This window comes from Panicum virgatum, chromosome 6K, assembly GCF_016808335.1.
Source record: "Panicum virgatum strain AP13 chromosome 6K, P.virgatum_v5, whole genome shotgun sequence".
Taxonomy (NCBI): domain Eukaryota; kingdom Viridiplantae; phylum Streptophyta; class Magnoliopsida; order Poales; family Poaceae; genus Panicum; species Panicum virgatum.
This window is the reverse complement of record NC_053141.1, coordinates 48,161,174-48,182,720: the sequence shown is the minus strand read 5'-3', so window position 1 is coordinate 48,182,720 and position 21,547 is coordinate 48,161,174. Positions and strand designations below refer to the sequence as shown.

At 44.9% G+C, this 21,547-nt stretch overlaps 2 protein-coding genes and 1 long non-coding RNA gene across 7 annotated transcripts; 2 read left to right on the top strand and 1 right to left on the bottom strand.

The window, feature by feature from the left end:
• Positions 1-1,627: 1,627 nt before the first annotated feature.
• On the bottom strand, positions 1,628-10,465 carry LOC120713127. Its single transcript, XR_005691200.1, has 4 exons — positions 10,219-10,465; positions 4,925-5,172; positions 2,075-2,275; positions 1,628-1,905 (listed from the first exon to the last, which is right to left on the bottom strand). It is a non-coding gene; the product is annotated as an uncharacterized LOC120713127 (long non-coding RNA).
• On the top strand, positions 4,812-10,465 carry LOC120713125 (LOB domain-containing protein 29-like). Its single transcript, XM_039999121.1, has 3 exons — positions 4,812-5,184; positions 5,471-5,771; positions 9,746-10,465. Exons 1-3 carry the CDS (start codon positions 4,906-4,908, stop codon positions 9,808-9,810), a joined length of 645 nt encoding a protein of 214 aa, XP_039855055.1. The 5' UTR covers positions 4,812-4,905; the 3' UTR covers positions 9,811-10,465.
• Positions 10,466-11,047: 582 nt separating this feature from the next.
• Positions 11,048-18,020, top strand: LOC120713124 (bet1-like SNARE 1-1). Of its 5 annotated transcripts, XM_039999120.1 has the most exons (6): positions 11,048-11,180; positions 12,670-12,817; positions 13,503-13,534; positions 17,169-17,193; positions 17,262-17,321; positions 17,407-18,020. In XM_039999120.1, the coding sequence occupies exons 1-6, from the start codon at positions 11,167-11,169 to the stop codon at positions 17,494-17,496; spliced, it is 369 nt and encodes a 122-aa protein (XP_039855054.1). In that variant the 5' UTR covers positions 11,048-11,166; the 3' UTR covers positions 17,497-18,020. The 5 variants fall into 5 exon arrangements, 2 of the variants coding, with proteins under 2 accessions (XP_039855054.1, XP_039855053.1); XR_005691199.1 differs by lacking the exons at positions 11,048-11,180; positions 12,670-12,817; positions 13,503-13,534; positions 17,169-17,193 and adding exons at positions 14,171-14,630; positions 16,059-16,122; positions 16,219-16,311 and having other exon boundaries at positions 17,407-17,478; XR_005691197.1 differs by lacking the exons at positions 11,048-11,180; positions 12,670-12,817; positions 13,503-13,534; ... (1 more) ...; positions 17,262-17,321; positions 17,407-18,020 and adding exons at positions 14,171-14,630; positions 16,059-16,122; positions 16,219-16,311; positions 16,639-16,951.
• The last annotated feature ends 3,527 nt before the right edge of the window (positions 18,021-21,547 follow it).

Here is a 21,547-nt window from a genome sequence, read left to right as displayed (position 1 = left end):
ATTGTGGAAGACGGGGCCCTCGCTCACCGGACCCTCTCTTTTCAGCAGCTAGCTAAGCTATATATACACTATCGATGAAACTTTTTTTGCCTCCATCTTATTATGTACTTATTATATATAAGAACAAGAAACTAGGTAGAGAATGTTTAGTTGGTTGTACTATAGAATTTATTAGTAAATGTGACCGGTCTTATATGCTAGCTGCGCTTGAATGCGTTGTACGTGGACGGTCATCGTAGTACGGTCTTTATTTAATTATTATGTATTCGATCTCAATTGTGCATGCTTTCTTCAGAGATATAAAATGCGTGTAGTATAAACTAGTAAATATATCCGTGCGTCATATCCATAAATATATTGATTAGCATATAAATTATATGTATTTTATTGCAATAATCAGGGGAGCTCTAGGTCCCCTACCAGCAGCCTAATGCCCATGGATCTCCCCTAAGCCCCCAGCAAATTTTTGATATGAATCAAGGAGAGGAAGAAGAAAAGAGAGGAGGAAGAAAAGAGGAAGGAGAAGAAGAAAAGGAGGATGAGGTGGATCAGCCCCCCACCCCTTAAATTTCTAGGCTGCGTCCCCCACTAAATAATATAGTACATGTCCATTGAGGACTTCTTCTTTTTTTCCTATTTCACTCGTTAAGTGTTAATTCTAAGCAGTTTTAAACCCTTAGCCCAATATACAGTCACATGGACTCCGATTAGAACTCCGATTGACGGACCAAGCAATCATGCTTGCTTTAGTAATAAGTAGAGATAGAGATGTAGGTCAAAAGATTTCTCCCTTCCCTTACAGTTATCACAAAGCTAAGAGAATCCCTTGTGCAGAGGGAGGGGGAGAGAGAGAGAGAGAGAGAGAGAGAGGGGGGGGGGAGAGATAGGGAATAACGGTGCATCTATACCTTGTCATTAAGTTGATACTACTAAATTCATGTGCCTATATTAAATCTCGTGCTTGAATTGCTAGACTGAATAATATATAACAATTTGCGGGAGATCAGGGGGTACGTACCTAGTAGTAGTAGGCCGACTAATTATATTAGTGCGATTAGTATAACAATGTACGAGGAGAAAAACAAACAAATATATGTCAATAAGCAATCGAAGCAGTTCGGTGGATATAATTTGAGGGGTAGCAATTAGACTTTTTTTCCCTTATAATAATTACATTACAGAAGATGGCCTTTTAATTTTACCCCAAATATATAATTAATAATGAGATATAGGTCATGTTTTATTTTTGCGTATCGTTTTGGGTCCAGTCCAACGGGTGAGTTACAGCTAAGTAATGTTTATCATTTTGTGATTGTCGGAGTAGTTTGGAGGTAATTAAATTTAAGAGGAGGAGGATTCATAACCAAATTTTGCAGTCCAGGCGGCGCTGACAGTATGTATGTATGTATGTATGTATGTATGTATGTATGCGGTGGGCTGATTCTCCAGTTACAGTAGTAGGGCCCAGGTCCAATCAGAGAGAACAATCGGAATGAATGGGCCCAAACGTATTGAGCCCATGATTGAATTGGTGCCGCGCCCGCCGGACAGCATTTGCATTTGCATTATTCAGGCAGACAGACCCAGTCAGAGGTGCAGCAGTATTTGCTGCAGTACGAATCAGACAACAAACAACACACCACCGTCCATTCATATTCACACTCCCCAAGCAACGGCGACCTGACTGACGGGACACACCGCCGGCCTACGCAACGGAGGTCCGTCAGGTCAGACCAGCCACTGTGCCATACAGTAGAGTACATTACACAGTCAGAGTCAATCAAAGACAAGCCACCTGCTGCTCTTCCGGCACGCCACCGCCGACCTGCTTGCTTCCAGCCTCAGCATTCACTTCATTCCTTGGCGGGGCACATGATTCCCAGCCGGCCTGCTCCGATCCATCGCCTTCATCAACATGGATGGATTACGTACATACATACAGATACAAATTAGCTAGTAATAACTTAAAAAAAACAAATTAGCTATAATAACAATCTCAATCGGTGCAGTGATGCGTTGCATACAAACTAATAGGTAATGGCTGGCAACAATGCAAGAGTTAGCAGTAACTCACCGTCACCGCCCGGCCGGCAATGCCATTTGCTGGGGGGCCGGCCGCCTCACATGTCCCCAAGGGGAGTAGATAGACGAGATACCTGCACAACTGCTTCCTGGATTTCAGTCGGCTGCCACGGAAGAACGGGACACCTGTTTTCTGCAAGACTAACACGTACAGTGCTGGAGTGGAGTGGAGACTCTGATCTGCTCCCTGCATCTGCTTGCATACATTATATATACAATACAAGCAAACGACATCATCACAATAAGTACATATTAAGCTTGTCTGCCAATGAAGCTTAAGTAATTTGAAACTATTAACTACTAATACATGTTAAGCAAACAAGCAAGCAATATTCAGCAATAGTAACTACACAAGACAGCTGCTTATGTCTAGCCTCCACTCACTCGAGTGGACAGTAATTAATGACGATCATCAAGACAGAGAAAGGCCCTCCCCTGCCCCTGAGCTAGATACTAGATATCATCAGATGTCTGCCTGCCAATCATGCACACACGTGCAAACCCATTGTTGGAACGCTAATCTACTTACTGTTGTCCACCATCTTGACTCTTGACTGGATATGCTAATTAGTTTGGTGTATGCTTGCAGCTAACTCTAGCTTAGATATGAATTCTTCATATCCCTAGTGATACTGATAGAGCATCCTAATACTGACAAATTTGACCGCTCAGTCAAAAGCTCCATGTATGCAATCAGCTGCATCTATCTGATTGTGATTTTAACTTGCCGCTAGCTAGCATACACACGCTATATATCCGGTCAGCCTGATTGCCACCAACCTAGGTGCGTACCAACCAGCTCATTGCTCATCTCAGACTAAATGCATCATATCAGCCTAATCACCTCCGCTGCTGACTAACAGCAAAAGGAAACAGGCGGCAAATGAACAGTCCATCCAAGTTGTAATCCCTTTACAGTGTGAGAAAAAATTGCATATATATGATGGTACTAAAGTATATTAATACTAGTCATGCATTAGGAAAGTATTCGCAAATGATACTAATGGCAGGCAATCATAAAGCTCCGCAAATGATACTAATGGCAGGCAATCATAAAGCTCTGAGAAAAATATTCTTTAGGATAGCTCCAAACATTAATCCCCCAAACTCACCAACCACTTCAGCTGGTTCCATTACAGGGTGGCCCTTCTCTAGACTCCAAAGATTAGATAATAACTCTTGCACTAATTTACAATTGCGTGTGGGTATTTCACATAAAGATTTGGATCTAACATGAGTTGGAGTGCAAAATTTGCAGACAACAGACCCCAAACTCATGACTGTTTGTTTTTCCATGCATCATCCCCCCTAGGTGGTTTGCTTGCCCATATACAGACAAGTAGGGTTCTGATAATATGTTACCATACGTACTGTAGCTTGCTACGGCAATATATTGGAGTAACAAATTAGTGAAATTACTGTTTTCAATGATACGCTGTAATTGTTTATTTGGTTGCATGTTGTCCTTAATGTTTTGATCTTGCAGGTCTGGCAAGTACTGACATACAGGATAATGAGCTCAAAACTATAAATATATAGGAAGCAGGAAGGTGTACTTTAATCAAACCAACCCAAAAGAAAGTTATGCTTATGGACCCTGCAGGCCAGTCCAAAAGCAAGTAGGTGTCAGATCAACCATCAACAGAAGATGCTGGTTTATGAGCTGTACATTGAGCTTTCAGAGTATGCAGAAAAGAGCAAAATAGTAAAGTCCTTCTCGTGATTACAGATCCAAAAAGTCCAATAGTAAACAGAATATTTATTATGCTCCCTTATAGAAGAACAAAAGAAAGTTTTGTTTATAAACGATTACTAACCTAGTCAATGTAAGCAAAAATACATAGGCAACTACAATAACCAGTAAAGTAACATGATAATAGGAACCAGCTTTCTCATCAAAATTAAATTAATATGAACCAGCTAAGGAGGAGATTAGTATTAGGGGGAAAGCATCATTAATTATGTTTTGTTGGGTCTACAGCATAATTTAGTTGGAAAGATGAGAATGATAGTAAAGGCTAAATACATGCCACTGTTGTGGCAGGTAGTGACCACTGATCATTTCATTTCGTTTACATACTTTCATTAGTCTGTAAAGTGGCAAACTTGGTGTGGTCAAGCTTATAGTTATTTCTCTAAATTTGCCGATATTAAAGTACTACAAGTTTGGATGGAAGAACTGCACCGATGTTAAACATCCAGAACTACAGAAGCGCCTCAATTTACATAATCAGCAGTATAGCCTCCATGAGAAGAACATTAAATAAAGTAACTACTGTTAGTACTATGAAATTTCCAAAAAACAATAACAGTGACAAGGTCTTAAAGCTAGCATGTGTTTGGTCACATAGGTGGTAACAGTGGTTATGGTAGGGTTTAAGAAGTAGGCAGCCAAGTAGAGTAGAATGAATATCAGCAGACATCCACCTGTTTAGTCACATAGGTGGCACAGAAAGTTGATGGAAAGTGATTATCTAATCTAATAGTGTGTTACATCCCGAAGCAAAATGCAAAGCTTCTAAACATAAACAGTAAAATTATAAATATTTTGGTTCACTGTTACGTCGTTTGTCATTTAACTACTTTGGAAGGAATCTTAAGGAGCATAAAGTTGGAATGGACATGAAAGGAGTGGAACAACCATGCTTAAAATAATGAAACCTGTAGTCCAATATGGAGGCCAAGATAAATTAATTATTCAACATACTAAGCTAATCACAGCATTCACTAGTCTCTATAAATAGAAGAGAATGATGACTCCATGGCTCATAGCATACACATCAAGTAGTAAGAATAATAAGAGCATCTACAAGAAGACCCGAGATGACAGGCCTTGGCTCACCATGTGGCGCGTGCAAGTTCCTGCGCAGGAAGTGTGTGAAGGGGTGTGTCTTTGCCCCATACTTCTGTCATGAGCAAGGTGCTGCGCACTTTGCTGCAATCCATAAGGTCTTTGGGGCTAGCAATGCCTCAAAGCTCCTAATGCATCTCCCGACAAGTGACCGCTGCGAGGCTGCAGTTACTATGTCATATGAGGCGCAGGCCAGGCTTCAAGATCCAATATATGGCTGTGTTGCTCATATCTTTTCTCTGCAACAACAGGTAAGCAGATTCTATATGAACCCTCATTTCACAAGAAAAAAAAACGTAAATGAGGTGCTCAGTTCCCATTCACTGCAACCCATAAAAATGTGATAATTACATAAACGCAGCTAACCATTAATTGTGATACTATGACCTATCTTGCATTCTTGCTATCTTATGCGACTTTTTCATTACTTCTTTGATTGCAAGAGTCTTCTCAGTTCTTGAAAAAAGCTCTCTATCAAAACAACACACTGCAAGGAAATCAAGACTGACAGATTGTATTTACCGTGAATTTTCATAGGTGGTTAGTCTGCAAGCAGAACTGGAGTCTTGCAAATCTCAAGCAACACAAGGGTATAAAGATGGATCTTTAACATCAAACCCTCAAAAAGAAAGTTGCCAAAGATTAACACCTTATATGCAAGACAGGCAACTCTTTTTCCACCAAACAATAGCAAGCAATTCTTCAGAAAAAAGTGAGAGTCAGCTATACTTCGCAAATGACTGTTTCAATTCAGAGTCAACTCAATATTCTGAAGGTTATGAGCCAGATTTATGCATGCCCGACTACAACAACAGCAATCCTTCTTGCAACATGCAAAGTGTCGTGGGGATTCTAGGGGTACCCACAGCCGGGTGGCGGAATGCACCCGCCTATTCTCCAGTGAGGGAGTACTCGGGGAAGTACTAGGCGATGAGGCTGAATCTACGCTGGGATAAGGGCTCAAGAACACACGATTTAGAGTGGTTCGGGCCGCCGGAGCGTAATACCCTACGTCCACTGTGAGATGTATTGTTCTTGGTTGTGTGTATGAACCTATCCTCTGCTGCCTTTGGCTCTTGCTCAGCCTGAGGTTCTCTAGCGGCGCCCCCCCTTTTATAGATCAAGGGGGAGCGGATACATAGGACGTTGGTGCCCCGACAGGTGGGCCCAACGTGACTGTGGCTACAGTGGTAGCGAATCTTTCCTCCGATATGCACACTGCTGCTCTTCTGACTCGGGGGGTCTTTTCTTGTCCCGTCAGCTAGGCGCCCGTTGGAGTAGTGTAGCTTGCGGCGTGGCCTACTGAGGTTATTATGCAGCGTCATAATGAGCGAAGCTGAGCCGTCGTATCCATCTGTTACGGCAGACTGGCAGGCGCAGTATGGGCGGCGCCAGCGGCTCCACTGCCTCGGTAATACGCGATCAATAGTATCCCCTGGTCAATAAAACGCCTCAGCTTCTGCTATATCAATGCAGACGTTCACCTACCGTAATAAATGCAATGGTGGGTGAACGTTGGTATGGAAACCCAAACGGCCATGTCTTGCAGACACGTGGCGGCCCCGGACCACCCCGACGCGGGGCGTCGATCTCTTCCCTTAGCGAGGGGTCCGGTTATTATACAGGGGGTCCGGGACCCCATGACAGTCCGGGACCCCGCGGGGGTCCGGTCTCCGTGGGAGGTCCGGAGCCTCGGCTGCTTGCACACGAGTTCCTGCCTCTTCCGGGACACGTGGTGTCTCCGGACCTTTCCCAACTGTGGAACGGTCCAGAGCGTTGCCGGGAGAACAGGATTCCGGACCGCAGGGGTCCGGCTGTTTGGATGTAGTTAAGGATAACTACAAGATCCTTGCCTAGACACAGCAAGAGGGGGTACCCCAGTCCTGGGGTACCGACAGTGGCCCCCGGGCCCACCTCGGGTGAGGTACGAACCCGCAGGTGGGGCCACCATCGTGATGAGCTCCTACGTAAGTTGATTGCGTTGGTGTGCTCATGGAGAGTGCGGGCATCCCGGACCTCTGAGGCCGGTACGCCTGTTGCTAGGTTTAGGTACTAGAGTGCTCTCCATGGGGCGACGAAGGTGTAGGCTTAGGGTACGGAACCAAGCTAAGCGGCTATACAGACTTCGGATCGCCCAGGGAGCAAGCACTGCTTCCCGGACCTGGCTTTTGTCGACCGTGGCGAGCGGTCTCCGCCGGAGCGGGCCACCGGAGTGGACTTGGAGCGACCGTGGCGAGCGGTCTCCGCCGGAGCGGGCCACCGGAGTGGACTTGGAGCGACCGTGGCGAGCGGTCTCCGCCGGAGCGGGCCACCGGAGTGGACTTGGAGCGACCGTGGCGAGCGGTCTCCGCCGGAGCGGGCCACCGGAGTGGACTTGGTGCGACCGTTTGCTGACAATCCGATGAAGCATGTTACCGGACCTCATAGTAAGGTGCAAAGAAACCAAGCCTTATACTAGAAGAGAGCCCGGGACCTCTAAAGACAGCAGTCTTGGATACTAGGGTACTTGTAACAGGGTAGTGAAGTACGTAAACTTTAGGGTATATTACCAGGCTAAGCCACGCGGAGCTTCTCTACCCCAGGATACAAATACCACTTCCCCAGAGCAGGTCCCTAGGGGTCCGGACCGCCTTCCAGCTAGAAGGGGTGTCTTCACCTGACCACAAGCCAGCAACTTAACTTGGATTGTTAGCAATAAGGAAAACTCCGGTCAAGAGGAAAGAATAGTTAAACCAAGGCGAATAGATATAATCAGGGTGGAGCCTAGGTAAAACTGGGAAAGAAAGTCTCCTCTATTATTGTGGTTGTCACGGTATACATCGGAGGTCGGGATTACGAGGTCGGACCTCCACCGCTCCGGACCGCTTTTGCCTGTTTGTGTGATAGGGCCAGAGGTCGGGTTTACAAGGTCGGACCTTGACCGCTCTGGACACACGTAGACGCCACGCTTATTACAAAGGAGGAATTCTCTTAGTTTTTTCTTAGAAGTAACCTACGGCTGCATGCTATACAGCGTGTTCTTCGGAGGTGAAGGCGCCCTGGACGTGCCTGAACCGCATCATCCAGCATCACTTCGGGAGCTCGGGGGACCCCTTCTTGCCTAAGAGCTGTCGCATGCTTACATGGCATGAGACAAATTCTTTGGCTTTGAATGGAAGAGGCCCCCTCCCCCTGGCGTCGCCGTTGCCGATGGAAACCAGAGCGCTTGCGCAGCAGATGGACCGGCGCGACGCGTGGAGAAGTGCGGTCGATCGCCGGCTTGTCCTTGGTGCTAGCGCCAGGGGCCCCCGCACGAGGAGGCGGGGTCCTGTCTGCAGCAGCGCCGAGCAACGCTGAGGTGGATCTCCGGCGCTGGAGACGGCAGGACGACACGGTCAACTTCCTCCGGGATGGCCGTCGGCTCCAGGCTCCATGTTGAGAGAAAGCCTTGAGCCGACGCCATGCCACCGCAGAGGAGGCGTGGCCGTTGCTTGAGAGAAAACCTTGAGTCGACGTAGGGGCGGCAGCGCGCAGCGGCGCCTCCGCTGTGCGCTGCCACGCCGGCTCTGAGGTGTCGCAGTGGCGACGCATAGCAGGCGTCGCTGCCGTGCGCCGCCGCACCGAGAGCGTTGGAGCGCCGGTGCCAAGGCATGTGAAGTGAGTGTGGCGCTGCCTTGCTTCATCTTCTCGCTCGTCGTTGCAGAGGATGAACACGGCCCAGAAGCCCGAAAATCCAGCCAACGCCTATCTTCCCCACGGACGGCGCCAAAATGTCGTGGGGATTCTAGGGGTACCCACAGCCGGGTGGCGGAATGCACCCGCCTATTCCCCAGTGAGGGAGTACTCGGGAAAGTACTAGGCGATGAGGCTAAATCTACGCTGGGATAAGGGCTCAAGAACACACGATTTAGAGTGGTTCGGGCCGCCGGAGCGTAATACACTACGTCCACTGTGAGATGTATTGTTCTTGGTTGTGTGTATGAACCTATCCTCTGTTGCCTTTGGCTCTTGCTCAGCCTGAGGTTCTCTAGCGGCGCCCCCCCTTTTATAGATCAAGGGGGAGCGGATACATAGGACGTTGGTGCCCCGACAGGTGGGCCCAACGTGACTGTGGCTACAGTGGTAGCGAATCTTTCCTCCGATATGCACACTGCTGCTCTTCTGACTCGGGGGGTCTTTTCTTGTCCCGTCAGCTAGGCGCCCGTTGGAGTAGTGTAGCTTGCGGCGTGGCCTACTGAGGCTATTATGCAGCGTCATAATGGGCGAAGCTGAGCCGTCGTATCCATCTGTTACGGCAGACTGGCAGGCGCAGTATGGGCGGCGCCAGCGGCTCCACTGCCTCGGTAATACGCGATCAATAATATCCCCTGGTCAATAAAATGCCTCAGCTTCTGCTATATCAATGCAGACGTTCACCTACCGTAATAAATGCAATGGTGGGTGAACGTTGGTATGGAAACCCAAACGGCCATGTCTTGCAGACACGTGGCGGCCCCGGACCATCCCGACGCGGGGCGTCGATCTCTTCCCTTAGCGAGGGGTCCGGTTATTATACAGGGGGTCCGGGACCCCATGACGGTCCGGGACCCCGCGGGGGTCCGGTCTCCGTGGGAGGTCCGGAGCCTCGGCTGCTTGCACACGAGTTCCTGCCTCTTCCGGGACACGTGGTGTCTCCGGACCTTTCCCAACTGTGGAACGGTCCAGAGCGTTGCCGGGAGAACAGGATTCCGGACCGCAGGGGTCCGGCTGTTTGGATGTAGTTAAGGATAACTACAAGATCCTTGCCTAGACACAGCAAGAGGGGGTACCCCAGTCCTGGGGTACCGACACAAAGGATTGGGTATCATAACATGGACAACCTTCAGTCAGTAGCCTTTGCCTATCTCAATGAAGCATGACAAGACGACGCATTTGGTAGCTATTGTACAAGCTCGAACAGTTTTGATAGCAACAAATGTCAGGCTGTGCTATTGTAGTTTAGAATTCATAGTTTCCACAATGCTGAGGTTCATTAAATTGAAGTTGGTTTTTAATTAAAAATCATCATTCATTGCAGGCTAAGTACAGCATGGAAGAAAAAAAAAAGACAGTAAGGGTGCTGCATTTTAGTTTGTTATGTGCAAATCAGATGGTTCTTCAGTGCAGAAATGCAATTTTGGTTCTTGTAAAACCCGCTAAACTGAATATTTTTTGGACTCTGGAAGCAAGTATTTTTAGCCAATTTTTGTCCTTCTTTTCAAAGATAACAGTGCTTTTAAAATTGTAATAAATTAAGGTTACATGGACTGAAGAATCAAGAACATTACCTCTACCGGAAGAAAGGGAACTGAAGGTGGACTCAGTTTTTTTCTGAATAAAGGCTTCACATGAAAGCTACTGTAACATTCTGTATACTCGTCATAATGCTTGATTGGATCACTGAAATTCATGCTTACATGTTAACACCAATTCTCATTAAGGGTTTTATCTACAGTAACAATTATGTATTAATAGGCATCTTTTCCCAGGATATTTATACCCTTTATCAGCATGAAAGTCATGTAAATCACCCATGGTAGTTTGTTCTTGTTTACAGAAAAGTCACCAGAGTCAATTACTGAACTTTGAGGAAAAAAAGAATAAAGAAACAACAGAGAGTAGGTCTTCTGGTTCTCCTCTTTAGAGGTTAAATAAAGAAACAACGGAGTAGGTCTTCTGGTTGTCCTTTTTAGAGGCGGTCCTCGCTAAGCAGAGAACAATGTTGGACAGAGCAGTAGCAGCTGGTCCTCGCTAAGCAGGATCGAGCAGAATAATACGCAAGCAATGACAGACCTACCCAATTACCAGGCACCGACGTTAATATCGTAGGGTGTCAGTGTGAAGCATACCGTCGAGCAGGTGTTTGGCATGGCTAACCGATATAGCCAATGCAGCATCGTAGGATAGCAGCGTCGCCGTGGGAGTGACTAGTGAGGTCGGGTGTTACCTGATGGAGAACAGGTCTAGCTTGGGCTTCGAGACATGGAGGCAAAGGCTCCCCGGCGCCGTCGATCGCCGGCCGGAGAGCGGACGCCGGAGAGTTCTTCCCGCACTGGGTGGAATGGGCCGGAATGTAACCGACAGTTGATTGGCCCAGTCACTTGCCAGGCCCGCCCAACAACATTTGCTCGGCCCCTTTGCTTGCTTCGTCTTGCCGGAACCGGAAGGGGGGAGGACGCAGGCGCAAAGCTTTCATCAGATCTCGCCGCCCGCACGCACCGCGAAGGTCACGTCCCATGAACTCGAGGAGGTCAGGTCTCGACGACCCTAGCTAGCGATCCCCAGGCCATCTCTCTCTGTCTCTCTGCGTGTGTGTTTTTCCGATCAACTGTCCGTTGGTAGAAACCATTCTGCATTTTGCATTTTTATTTTACAGTACAATGCTAAGAGCAGCTCTAACAGATTGCTCTTCTTCTTTTTCCTTTCTCACCATATAGGGAAATTCTCTTTCTCAGTTTCAACATATATAGAAGAAGTGCTCCAGCAGATTGATTTTCCCACTTTCTATATGGAAAAAGAGATGCGATGTCTCCCCTTTCTATTGAGATTGGAGAGAAATTATTAGAGATTGAGAAAAAATAAAGAGAAAAGGGAGATGAAAAATAAATCTGCTGGAGTATGTTTTTTCAACATCAATCTCCTATATTGAGAAAAAGTGGAAAGGGGAAAGGGGAAGATCAATCTGTTGGAGTTGTTATAACTTGCTATGCGCTTGACTGATGTCATTATGTCGACCTGCATGCTAAGGACTGTTTTTCCCAGTATTGGTGCCGAATATTACTTCTCTTCGTGCAAATCTGTGCAGACCCTTCTACTGTGCTTCCTGCTTCCCCTTTCTCTGTGTCCGGGGCAGTTAGATCTCTTTTTTTTTGTGTGTGTGCCATCAAATAAATCCTGAATACTGGTGCTTGCTGTGCCGGAATTATTTGTGCCTTTTCATTCCCAAATGCATCCGTTAGTAGCCATGTTACGTAATAAAATCAGTAAATTGCCACATCATGCATTCCCCTTATCCATGGCAGTCAGTTCGGCTGCATGACTCATTTTCATTGAACTAACTGAAAACTGAGTGCTATGGTTTTTGTTTTCTGCTACTAGAAGAGTGTAGGCAGTTAGTAATATTGAGTATGAATAATCATCGGTTCCACCCCCTTCTATCTTTTTTTGTTCCCAGTGTCTTGTTTTACCTTTATATATAAACAGATGAGTTCAATCGGAAATCTGGCTAAGATTTGTCATTGTTTGTTTGTTTTCATTAGTCACTCGCAATTTAGTTGCACTGATGCCAATTAATTGCCCAGGCAGTTTAACTTCCCTACTGAAATTGTTGTGGTCTCCTTCAGTTTAACCGTAAATTAGGGTCCGAACCTAATTCAAGAAATTCAGCAGAGTAACAGCTGAAATTGTTGCTCATCCAACTTCTCTAAAATTACCATGACTTCTCTTCATCTTAATTTCATTTATCAAAAAATCCCTTTTGCCATGTGTGGTTACATGTCATCTGCATAAAATTTGACAAGACCCACAAGATATGAGACTAGGCATCTATAAGATGTCCTATCTGTACAAAAGTGGGAAAAGAAGAGACAGATACACTGAAAAACTACTTTGTTCTGTGTTACTTATATATGCAGTGTTGGAAGTAATTTCTGATCCGACCCAACTAGTAGACAACTCTACTGCTTTGGTTGTTAGCAGAACAGTAATGATGTCTATTTATCCATTTTTGTTCTTAGCAGAGACTTCCGCAGCCACAGAGCTGCTTTATTTGATGGCATTGAAGAAGGTGGGATAAGAGCTCCAGCGTACTCTTCTCGTGAAATTCATGAGCAGGAGAATGACCAAGCTATGGACAGTTTGCATGATAGGGTCAGCATTCTCAAAAGAGTATGTTCCCTTTACTTCATATATTTGCAGAACATTTCAACACTTCTACACTTTGTTGGGCTCAGAAGACCTGGTAGAACATTAATATCCTTCTAAGTTTGCAAAAGGTTTTTAATTCCGCAATGTAACACCAAATGAACTTGTTGTAAAATGTATTGAAACATTCTGATGGGCCACTTCAGGGCCGGATGAAATGAAAATTCAGGTGGGGGATTCTCTCCCCTCCCGGTGACCTTCAAAAAAAAAGTTTGCAAAAGGGCACATTGTTGAGTATGATAACAATTGGAACTGTTTGAAACAGCTTTCTTTAAGATTGATAATAAATAATTTTGCTATATCCACAAGTAAAACTGAAATTCGTTTGTCAAGTCGATACACAGATGTTGAACTGAATTAACAATTGCTTAGTGATTTCTGTACGAAAATGTTAAAGATGACTACTGAAGTATTAATTTGGTAATTGGAGTGTTCATGTAAACACGCTAGTACTAGACTAATACTAGGATTCTAGACCAACCAGGTGGTATATGACTCGGTTACTGATACCATTTGCAGTGTTTCTGTCATGGAGATTGAAATGAAATTACTTTCCATCTGGGGTTCATGCACATTTTATTGATGCTGTCTGCATAGTTCAGCTTTATTGATCTTTACTGTGCTTTCTCTGAATCTGTTTTAATTTCAGTTAACTGGTGATATACACGAAGAAGTGGAGAATCTCTTAATACGATTCGTGCACCAAAAGAAGCCCAGCCAGCGCGGCCACGTCGCCTGCAATTCCCATCCGTCGGATCGGGCTCGCGAACGGTCCAGATCGTCTGTTTTCCAAAAAATTTCGCGAACGGCCTCGAACTTTTGTGAAATTAACCCGCAGTCCTCGACAAGGCCGCCGCCCCGCCCCCCGGTCCCGCACCTCCGCCGCCTCGTCCCGCATCGCCGCGGTGAGGCGGATCTCGCCCTCAAGCGGCGGGCGGAGCTTTCTCTCCGCCGCCCTCTGCTCCCCCCCCCCCTAACAGCTCGCGCGCGCCGGGCGCCGACGGGCTTCCAGCGTCTTCTTGCGCTTCGCGGTCGCCGCCCAGGCCAGCACCCAACCCCGGCCGGTCAGGAAGCGCCCACGCTCTCATCCCCTGCCCCCGGCGAGCGGCAGCCGCCCTCGGCCTCCGCCCCCAGCCAGCGGCCGCCGCCCTCGGCGGCCGCCAACTACTGTCGCTTGCAACTGCCGGGCGCCGGCTCCCAAGAGCGCGCGACGCCTACCCCCAGCTAGCGACCGCTCCGGCCGCCGGCCATAGACCGCGCCACACCGCCCGCCAGCCTCGCAGCACCTGCGGCGACCCTCCTCCGCGCGCTCGCTCCAGTCAATCCCCGCGCCTCCGCTCGGCGTGCCTCCTGCTCCTGGCCACGCTGCGCCACGCCGGCGCTGGTGCGGGCTGCGCCGCCCACGCCACCGGGGCTCGGCGTGCTCCTGCTCCTGGCCACGCTGCGCCACACCGGCGCTGGTGCGGGCTGCGTCGCCCACACCACCGGGGCTGGCCGCGCCGACCACACGCCAGATGGGCTGGCCGCACCACGCCGCGCCCGCGCTACCTGGCGACCCCAGCTAGCGGCCGCCGCCCTCGGCGGCCGCCAACGACTGGCGCTCGCGACTGCCGGGCGCCGGATCCACATGCCACCGGAGAGGGGGAGATCATCTTGCTGGTGCTCAGTTTTGAATCTTGGGATGCACACAATCTGTTTGACTAAATGCTTCAGGTTGGAGACGATCACGGTGGCTCCAGTGCTGGGGATCGCAAGAGCTCCTTGGCATTTCGTTAAGGTCAGCACACTGCTCGCTTGATTTTTTTCAACTATTACAATGGCTAGTATTTTTTTTTCCAGCATGTAAAGGTTTATGCGCGATCTTCCTGATATGTTCCTGGTAGAGCTATTCCCTATATTCCTACGGGTAAGCCAATCAACGATTCACAGATACTATATGCTAATTCTACAGGCAATCTGCACACAGTGTCACGTAGGTGTTTGTTGGAATGCTTGTCTGAGGATTGCATTACATTAAGGTCAATTAAAATTTGGAATAGGACAGAGCGAGTTTGTAGCCTTGCCACATCTACCATTATATTTCAGCTCCCAGCATCTCGAACTTCATTAAGTTTGTCGGATACTGAACTGAATTTCCTTTGCATTAAGGCATGCTAGACTGTTCCATTTACAATAATGAAGCAATCCGATTATGTGCATTGATTATTCCGTACTTAGTCTAATATCATTTATTTATACTATCCATATCCAATTTCAGTCGTGTACTTTTCTTGTATGGGCTGAATGCCATGGAATGGTCACCAACTCACCACTATGCAGCAAAAGGACTGATCACGTTGAGCTATACTGATTAACTTGACATTCTCTGCAGATTTTTGTGTGCACAAACACTGAATTAGGATATGAGCCAGTACCACAATTCTTTCAGAAGTGTGGCATTATCGCAACTCAAATTAATTAACTACAATCTAAAAAAGAGAACTGCCCAGTAGTAGCCTAAGTTTATGCCCAGTGTCCAGCTTCAGGCTAAAAACAGCAGCAGCGTTTTCAACTGCATATAGCACAGCTCCTGATAAATAAAAGATAATATAAACAGAGATGTCAAATCAAGCAGGTAAATAAGCCTATATGCTCTCTTACAGATAAAACGGAATGTGTTATAATCGTTCAATAAATGATCACCGCAGAGATTTTAAGGACTTCTAATTTGTTGACACAAAGTTACAGAAGTGTGTAATTTTACATGAGAAAAGCACACAAGGATTGCCTTCTTTAGTCATAGACTCTGCATAAATGCACAGACCTTGTTGTGTTGTCCATGAGGAAGGAGTGGGGAACAGGAGCCGGCGCCACAAGTTTCACATGTTATATGGCTCAATGTTAGTCCATTGCTATAACAAAATGTGGTCACTCAACTTATATAATAGGACAGATTAATACATCTTATACTCCAAAAATACTCTTTTGAGCAATGGTCGTCTTCTTGGCCTCTCCAGTGATTATTGTTCATGCAGATTGTAAAATCTACCTATAAATCTTCCTGTCAAACCCGAAACAGTTCGCATCACAAAGTATATGTGCATTATGCTAAAGATAAATCTGTACCGATGCTGTTAAGATGACCACAGTTAACCCAAAATTAATGTTGGCACTTATCTGAAACAATTACAATTCTTATAACTTTGAATCTTACATTCATTTTCAGAACATGGGCTGAGAATGACAATACAAACAAAAGGAATTTTAAAGACTTCGACAATAATCAGCAGGTACAATATATATCTTTGTCCTAAGTTGTTTCTATACAATGAACTATACAAAATATCGTGCCATGTATCACTTATTGTTTGCTTGCTTACACATAGGACTCGAATGGTAGTAGCGATGATGACAAATTGACAATACCCCTTTGAAACAAACTAAAACAACACGCTCATAAGGGAAGATCAACCAGTAAGGTATGCACACATTCACTAACCTGTCCACAATCTATGCTACATATTATTACTAGTATATGAAAGATATCACAATTTTATTAAACAAAAATTTAATTATTTCATCACAGGCTATCTCAATCTATGATTCTCCCTTCAAGATGTTCATTCAATTCAATCTTGTTGTTGCCATGTATTTTATTCATTAGTTCGAAACTATGTTTCTAGCACCATATTTTATCTTTATCAACAACCTGTTCTAGATTCAAAACATGAGATTGACTTTAATTCATTTTTTAAAAATGCTTCACAATGTAAAAACTACATATCAAGTGGATTGCTTTTGAACAGGAGCTAGCACCAGCTATGTCTACATATGAACAAATAGAAACTATCTTTTGTTGTATATGACGCCTCTGAGAAGAATGGTTAGACGAGCTGGAACTAATATCAACAATGTGAAAAAAAGGTGGATCTTTTGTTATAAATACTCCCTAGAGGATCAGTTTCCACCTCATCTGTTCTCGCTTTTGGACAGAAACTATCTTTTGTTGTATATAACAGCTCTAAGAACAATAGTCAGAGCAGAAGATCCTCACCCTTTTGTTATAAATATTACATATTGCCAATCCTACCGTTTCTGGAACTGATATCAGCAATGTCTCAAAAAAAGGTGGAATTTTTGCTGTAAAATACTTTTTTAGTACTCCTGAGAATGCTGAAAAGATAATCTTAAAAAAGATGCTCATTAGTAACTGCCGATCCACTTGAATATATCAACTAAATACACAGTGCACAATTCAATTGCATGTTCCATGATAACATGACCACACACTGGCCAAACTCAGTACGGCGCAGCAAAGCTGCGCCAAAGATTCTAGTCATAACCGAATGCTGGACAGAATGGTACTAGTTTCCTTCATGCAACATGCTATGATGTTGTCAATAAAACCCTGATACATAACTCTGTTCAGGGTAATGACATGGATGCTTCAAGAGGATTTCTTTCTAGAACGGTGGACAAGTTCAAGATGGTAAAGATTCTGATATTTTTCACATCAGCTATGCTTTCACATGGTAATCTTTTTACTCACACAGAAACTAACCCTTACTTGGTAGGTCTTCGAGACGAAATCAAGCCGCAGGATGGCTACCATGGTGGCATCCTTCATTGCTGTCTTCTTACTCATTTACTACCTTACCAAGTAGGAGGATGCCCACTCTGGCATCGGCTTGTCAGCAGCTGCGTGTCGCTGCATGTGATGGTGTATATTGCCTGATTGTATGACCCCATTTTCCACACTTAATGACCAGAGCATTGGTTCTCAAAAGAAAAGAAGCGTTGGCGGATTGTGAGGTGATGTTCTGCTGCCATCTCATCTCAAGTGTTTGTTATTACATGGATGGGTAACCCTGGTGGGAGGATATGCTGCATTTTTGTACCAAACTGTTTGGATATTCTTGTACATGTGTGCCCTTGCTGGGAATTCGGATATGGGGGCATCGGCTAGAGATGCGGCCTGTCGATGGACTCCACTCCAGTGCTGTCTGATAGATGGCGCAAATGTCAAATGTGACTTTTGTCTGTCGTGGTGAGTGAATAACTGAATCCTGATTCCTGAATCGAACCTGAACATGGCTTTGGCGATCGCTTCATCTGACGCATCAAGCATTCGGGTGATGGATGCCGTGTCGCTTTGAGTTTACTGTGACGGCGACTCGACGTTCATTCATGTAATCATGTTACTGTAACTTGCGCCTAACCTGACGACTCCAAGGCCAAGTTTTGATGTGTGTTAGGCCCGTACATGATTGATAACTGTATCAAACAAAAAGCTAGGAGAGGCTTCTGACAAGTCACAATAATTAAATTTCCTTCGATTGATAATAAGTCTATCCCTATATCTCTTAATTAGTACTTTTATTAATTTATTTACCAAAAGCCTTAAAGCGATGCCGCAAAAGAAGGCAGCAAATGGCATCATGCTGCACAACCAGGTAGCAACTCCACTGGCTCAACAGTAGCATCATGGAGTAACTATGCATGCGTAATATGCTGCCTGCAAAGGCCATTCCAATTTTCCAAGTTTTGTATTTCAAAAAAAATTCCAAATTCATTAATCTGCTATTACAATTCGTCTATTTAGAATCGTGCCATTACAATTTTACATCTCGTCGAAACATACCACTGCTTACTCATTCGACGTGTTTCTTAAAATTTATGGACCAAAATACCCCTATCTTCTTCATCCTCTAATCCCCTCACCTTCCTCTCTCTCCATCCATGGTGTCGACGCCGACATCGATTCCCCCTGTCTGCCCCCTCCACCTTCGGCTCCCTCCGAGCCGTCCTCACTGAGCTCGCCGCCCTCCACTGCCACGACTCCTCCTCTGCCACCTTCCCATCCTCTGCCTTGGGAGCCACGGCGAGCGCCTCCACAGCTGGATGCCCATGCGCTGTTGGACGCCCGCGCAACCGCGCCCGCGCCTCGCGCGCACCCCAGGCATCGCTCCCGCGCCGCCGTGCGTTGCTCCCATGGGTCTTCTGCGTCCACGAGCCTATCCGTTAGCGCGTTGTGAGCCGCTCATCCTCTCTGTGCCATGTGGTGAGGAGAGGAGAGGAGGGAGGGGCACCGCCAGGTGGTAGAGATGGAAGAGGCCTGCGCACCGCCGCTGGGTCCGGAGAGGCTCGCCGCCATGAATGAGAGAGAGAGGAAGGAGGGATGGTGAGAGGAAGAAGAAGATTGAGGGCATTTTGGTCTAAATTTTTTTTAAAAAACACATCGATCGAAGGGGTAAATAGTGGTGTGTTTCGGCGAGATGTAAATTGTAATGATATAGTTTCAAATAGACGAATTATAAGAGCAAATTTGTGAACTCAAAAAAGTGTAATGGTACAGATCTAATTAACTAAAAAAAAAACAATGTCCAGATTGGACGCCACAACAACCAACAATGACAGCACCGCCGGCCAAACAACCGCATGACTCTAGGGCCTTGTTACTCCTTTACTTGCTACTTTATCCTTATTAATGATTTACATGCTATGTTCATTCTTACAAAAAAAAACATGCATATACCTAGCTAATTCAAAAGTAAGATATTTTGTACTATCACAAATGAGTTTCTCCCTCCAATAAGTGTTGTTCTAGATATGAAACGGGCAATAAAACACAAATTTAACCATTTTGTTTGTTGTAATATATATACTTCCTATGATTTCAAATACAAGTGTTGACATATCCAGCGTGGCACTTTGACTTGTAATTTTCTATAAGTATACTACGTTTTGTATTTTAAAAGCATTTTCCTTGATAAATCTAGTAATGGGTTGTCAACCTATTTCACTTTTTGCAAATTGATGGATAAACAAAAAAAAAGTTTGACTAGCGCTAGAATTCTAAATGACCTGCATTTGGAATTGAAGATAGTATTTATAAAATACAACAAAAGTATGTTATTATGAAACAATTGTTTCAAGATAAATCTACTCATACCATTTTCAAATATTCAAACACGTGTAAAGTAATTTCTCATCAAAGTTCAAAATGGTTAGCTCGCGCACAAACTCAAATTGATCGAGGAAGTACCATTTAATTTGTACATGTACGGATAGCAGCAGAACTAAGTACCATACACTTACATGCACCTCCACTAACCCATGAATACACATAGAACTTATATGGATAAATTTTGAGATCGACAAAGTCACTATAGACATCTTGCTATCAATAGGCACGTCGTTTCTACCACTAAAGAAATAGACAGTTTGATCCCCCCGGTGGTTAAGAGTACCAACTATATATCTCGCCTAACCATCCAAGCTATTACTTGGTTCTCGGTTGTGCTTCTTTTGAAGTACGCGTGTCGTGCTATCTGAGCTTAGTACTTATCTTAATCTCATATGAGGTGATTAAAATAAACAAAGGGAGAGGCGTGGCAGGAGGATCCACCCTTAATCAGCTGATGAAGATGGAGCTCCCCCTTCTCCGGCGCCTTGTACTGTTGTGCAACTTGTGCATGGACCACTATTAGCCTAGCTACAGGAATCTGTGCCCATATAGATTATAGTATTACTCCCTCCTTCCCCGTTTATAAGGCATACACGTATATCAAGATTCAAACCTTCTCATCTTTGACCAATAATTTGACTATTAAATTTTTATTTTTATAATGCAAATTTCATATGATTGGATTCATAATCAAACATAGTTTACAATGATTATAAGTTTATAATCAAAAGTGATATAATATATGATAAATAAATAGTCAAAGTGTTGTTTAGAAGACCGTGTCATGTTCTACCATGCCTTATAAACGGGGAAGGAGGGAGTAGCATGCAGCTGTCTGTCATTAAAGATCACTAAGACATCTTTGATCTCCTTTCACGCATCATTAGGAGTTTTATGTGGGCCGCTGCCACTAAACTAATCATTCACCTCGTGTACATTGCCCTTTGCTGCCCCCTGGTCCTCCCCAACTTATTACCTCTTCTTCCGTTCCAAATTATAGTTCGTTTGATTTTTTTACTCCAACTTTGACTACTCATCTTATTCAAAAAATTTGCACAAATATCATCAAATTTTAAGTCATTTTCGAAGAACTTCTATTAATAAAGCAAGCCACCACAAAAAAGTAATATTTTGCACAAATTTTTGAATAAGACGAGTGGTCAAACTTGAGGTCAAAAAAAATCAAACGAACTATAATTTGGAACGGAGGGAGTGCTACAGTGCTTAACTTAACCTGCAGATCTACCAGAGAGTATATCAGGACATAGTAGAGGCTCCAGGACATATGTATATGTCACTGCAATTTTCTGGTACCTCCTAACGATGTATAAGTGGTGCCATCACTGGGTAAGTAGAATTTCTGGTACCCACAGACCGTAAAAAAAAACTCTCATTATTCATGCATCAACCCTGCTTTTTAGTTTACACGGTGGATCTTCAACTCAAAATTTGTCCTTTTCCTTTGTGTTCAGAATAGAAAAATAATCCAGTTTAGCCGTCAGAGGTTGATTAAGAAACTTTTTCAGTTAAAGAAATCAAGATTCTTGCAAGTGATCGGACGCCAACGGATGCTTAATTTGGATGTATGCAAGTATATTTCATATTATCCGACCACCCCAGTTGAAGCAAAATATGTACTGTTTTCGTCCCTAATATGTTAGGGTTGACATCCGATCAAGTTGTAGGATGATTATATTGGATCTTAACCTTTCTTGGAGCGCTAATTAATTAAAGTTGGTTGGTTTTTT

Excerpts from the sequence above, each read along its gene's own strand:
- LOC120713124 (XM_039999119.1), top strand. Across the intron at positions 12,818-13,502 it reads GGGTCAGCATTCTCAAAAGA|TTAACTGGTGATATACACGA; the intron begins GTATGTTCCCTT and ends TTTTAATTTCAG.
- LOC120713125 (XM_039999121.1), top strand. The coding sequence starts at position 4,906 with ATGACAGGCCTTGGCTCACCATGTGGCGCGTGCAAGTTCCTGCGCAGG. Across the intron at positions 5,185-5,470 it reads TCTTTTCTCTGCAACAACAG|GTGGTTAGTCTGCAAGCAGA; the intron begins GTAAGCAGATTC and ends GAATTTTCATAG. Across the intron at positions 5,772-9,745 it reads TCCTTCTTGCAACATGCAAA|GGATTGGGTATCATAACATG; the intron begins GTGTCGTGGGGA and ends TACCGACACAAA.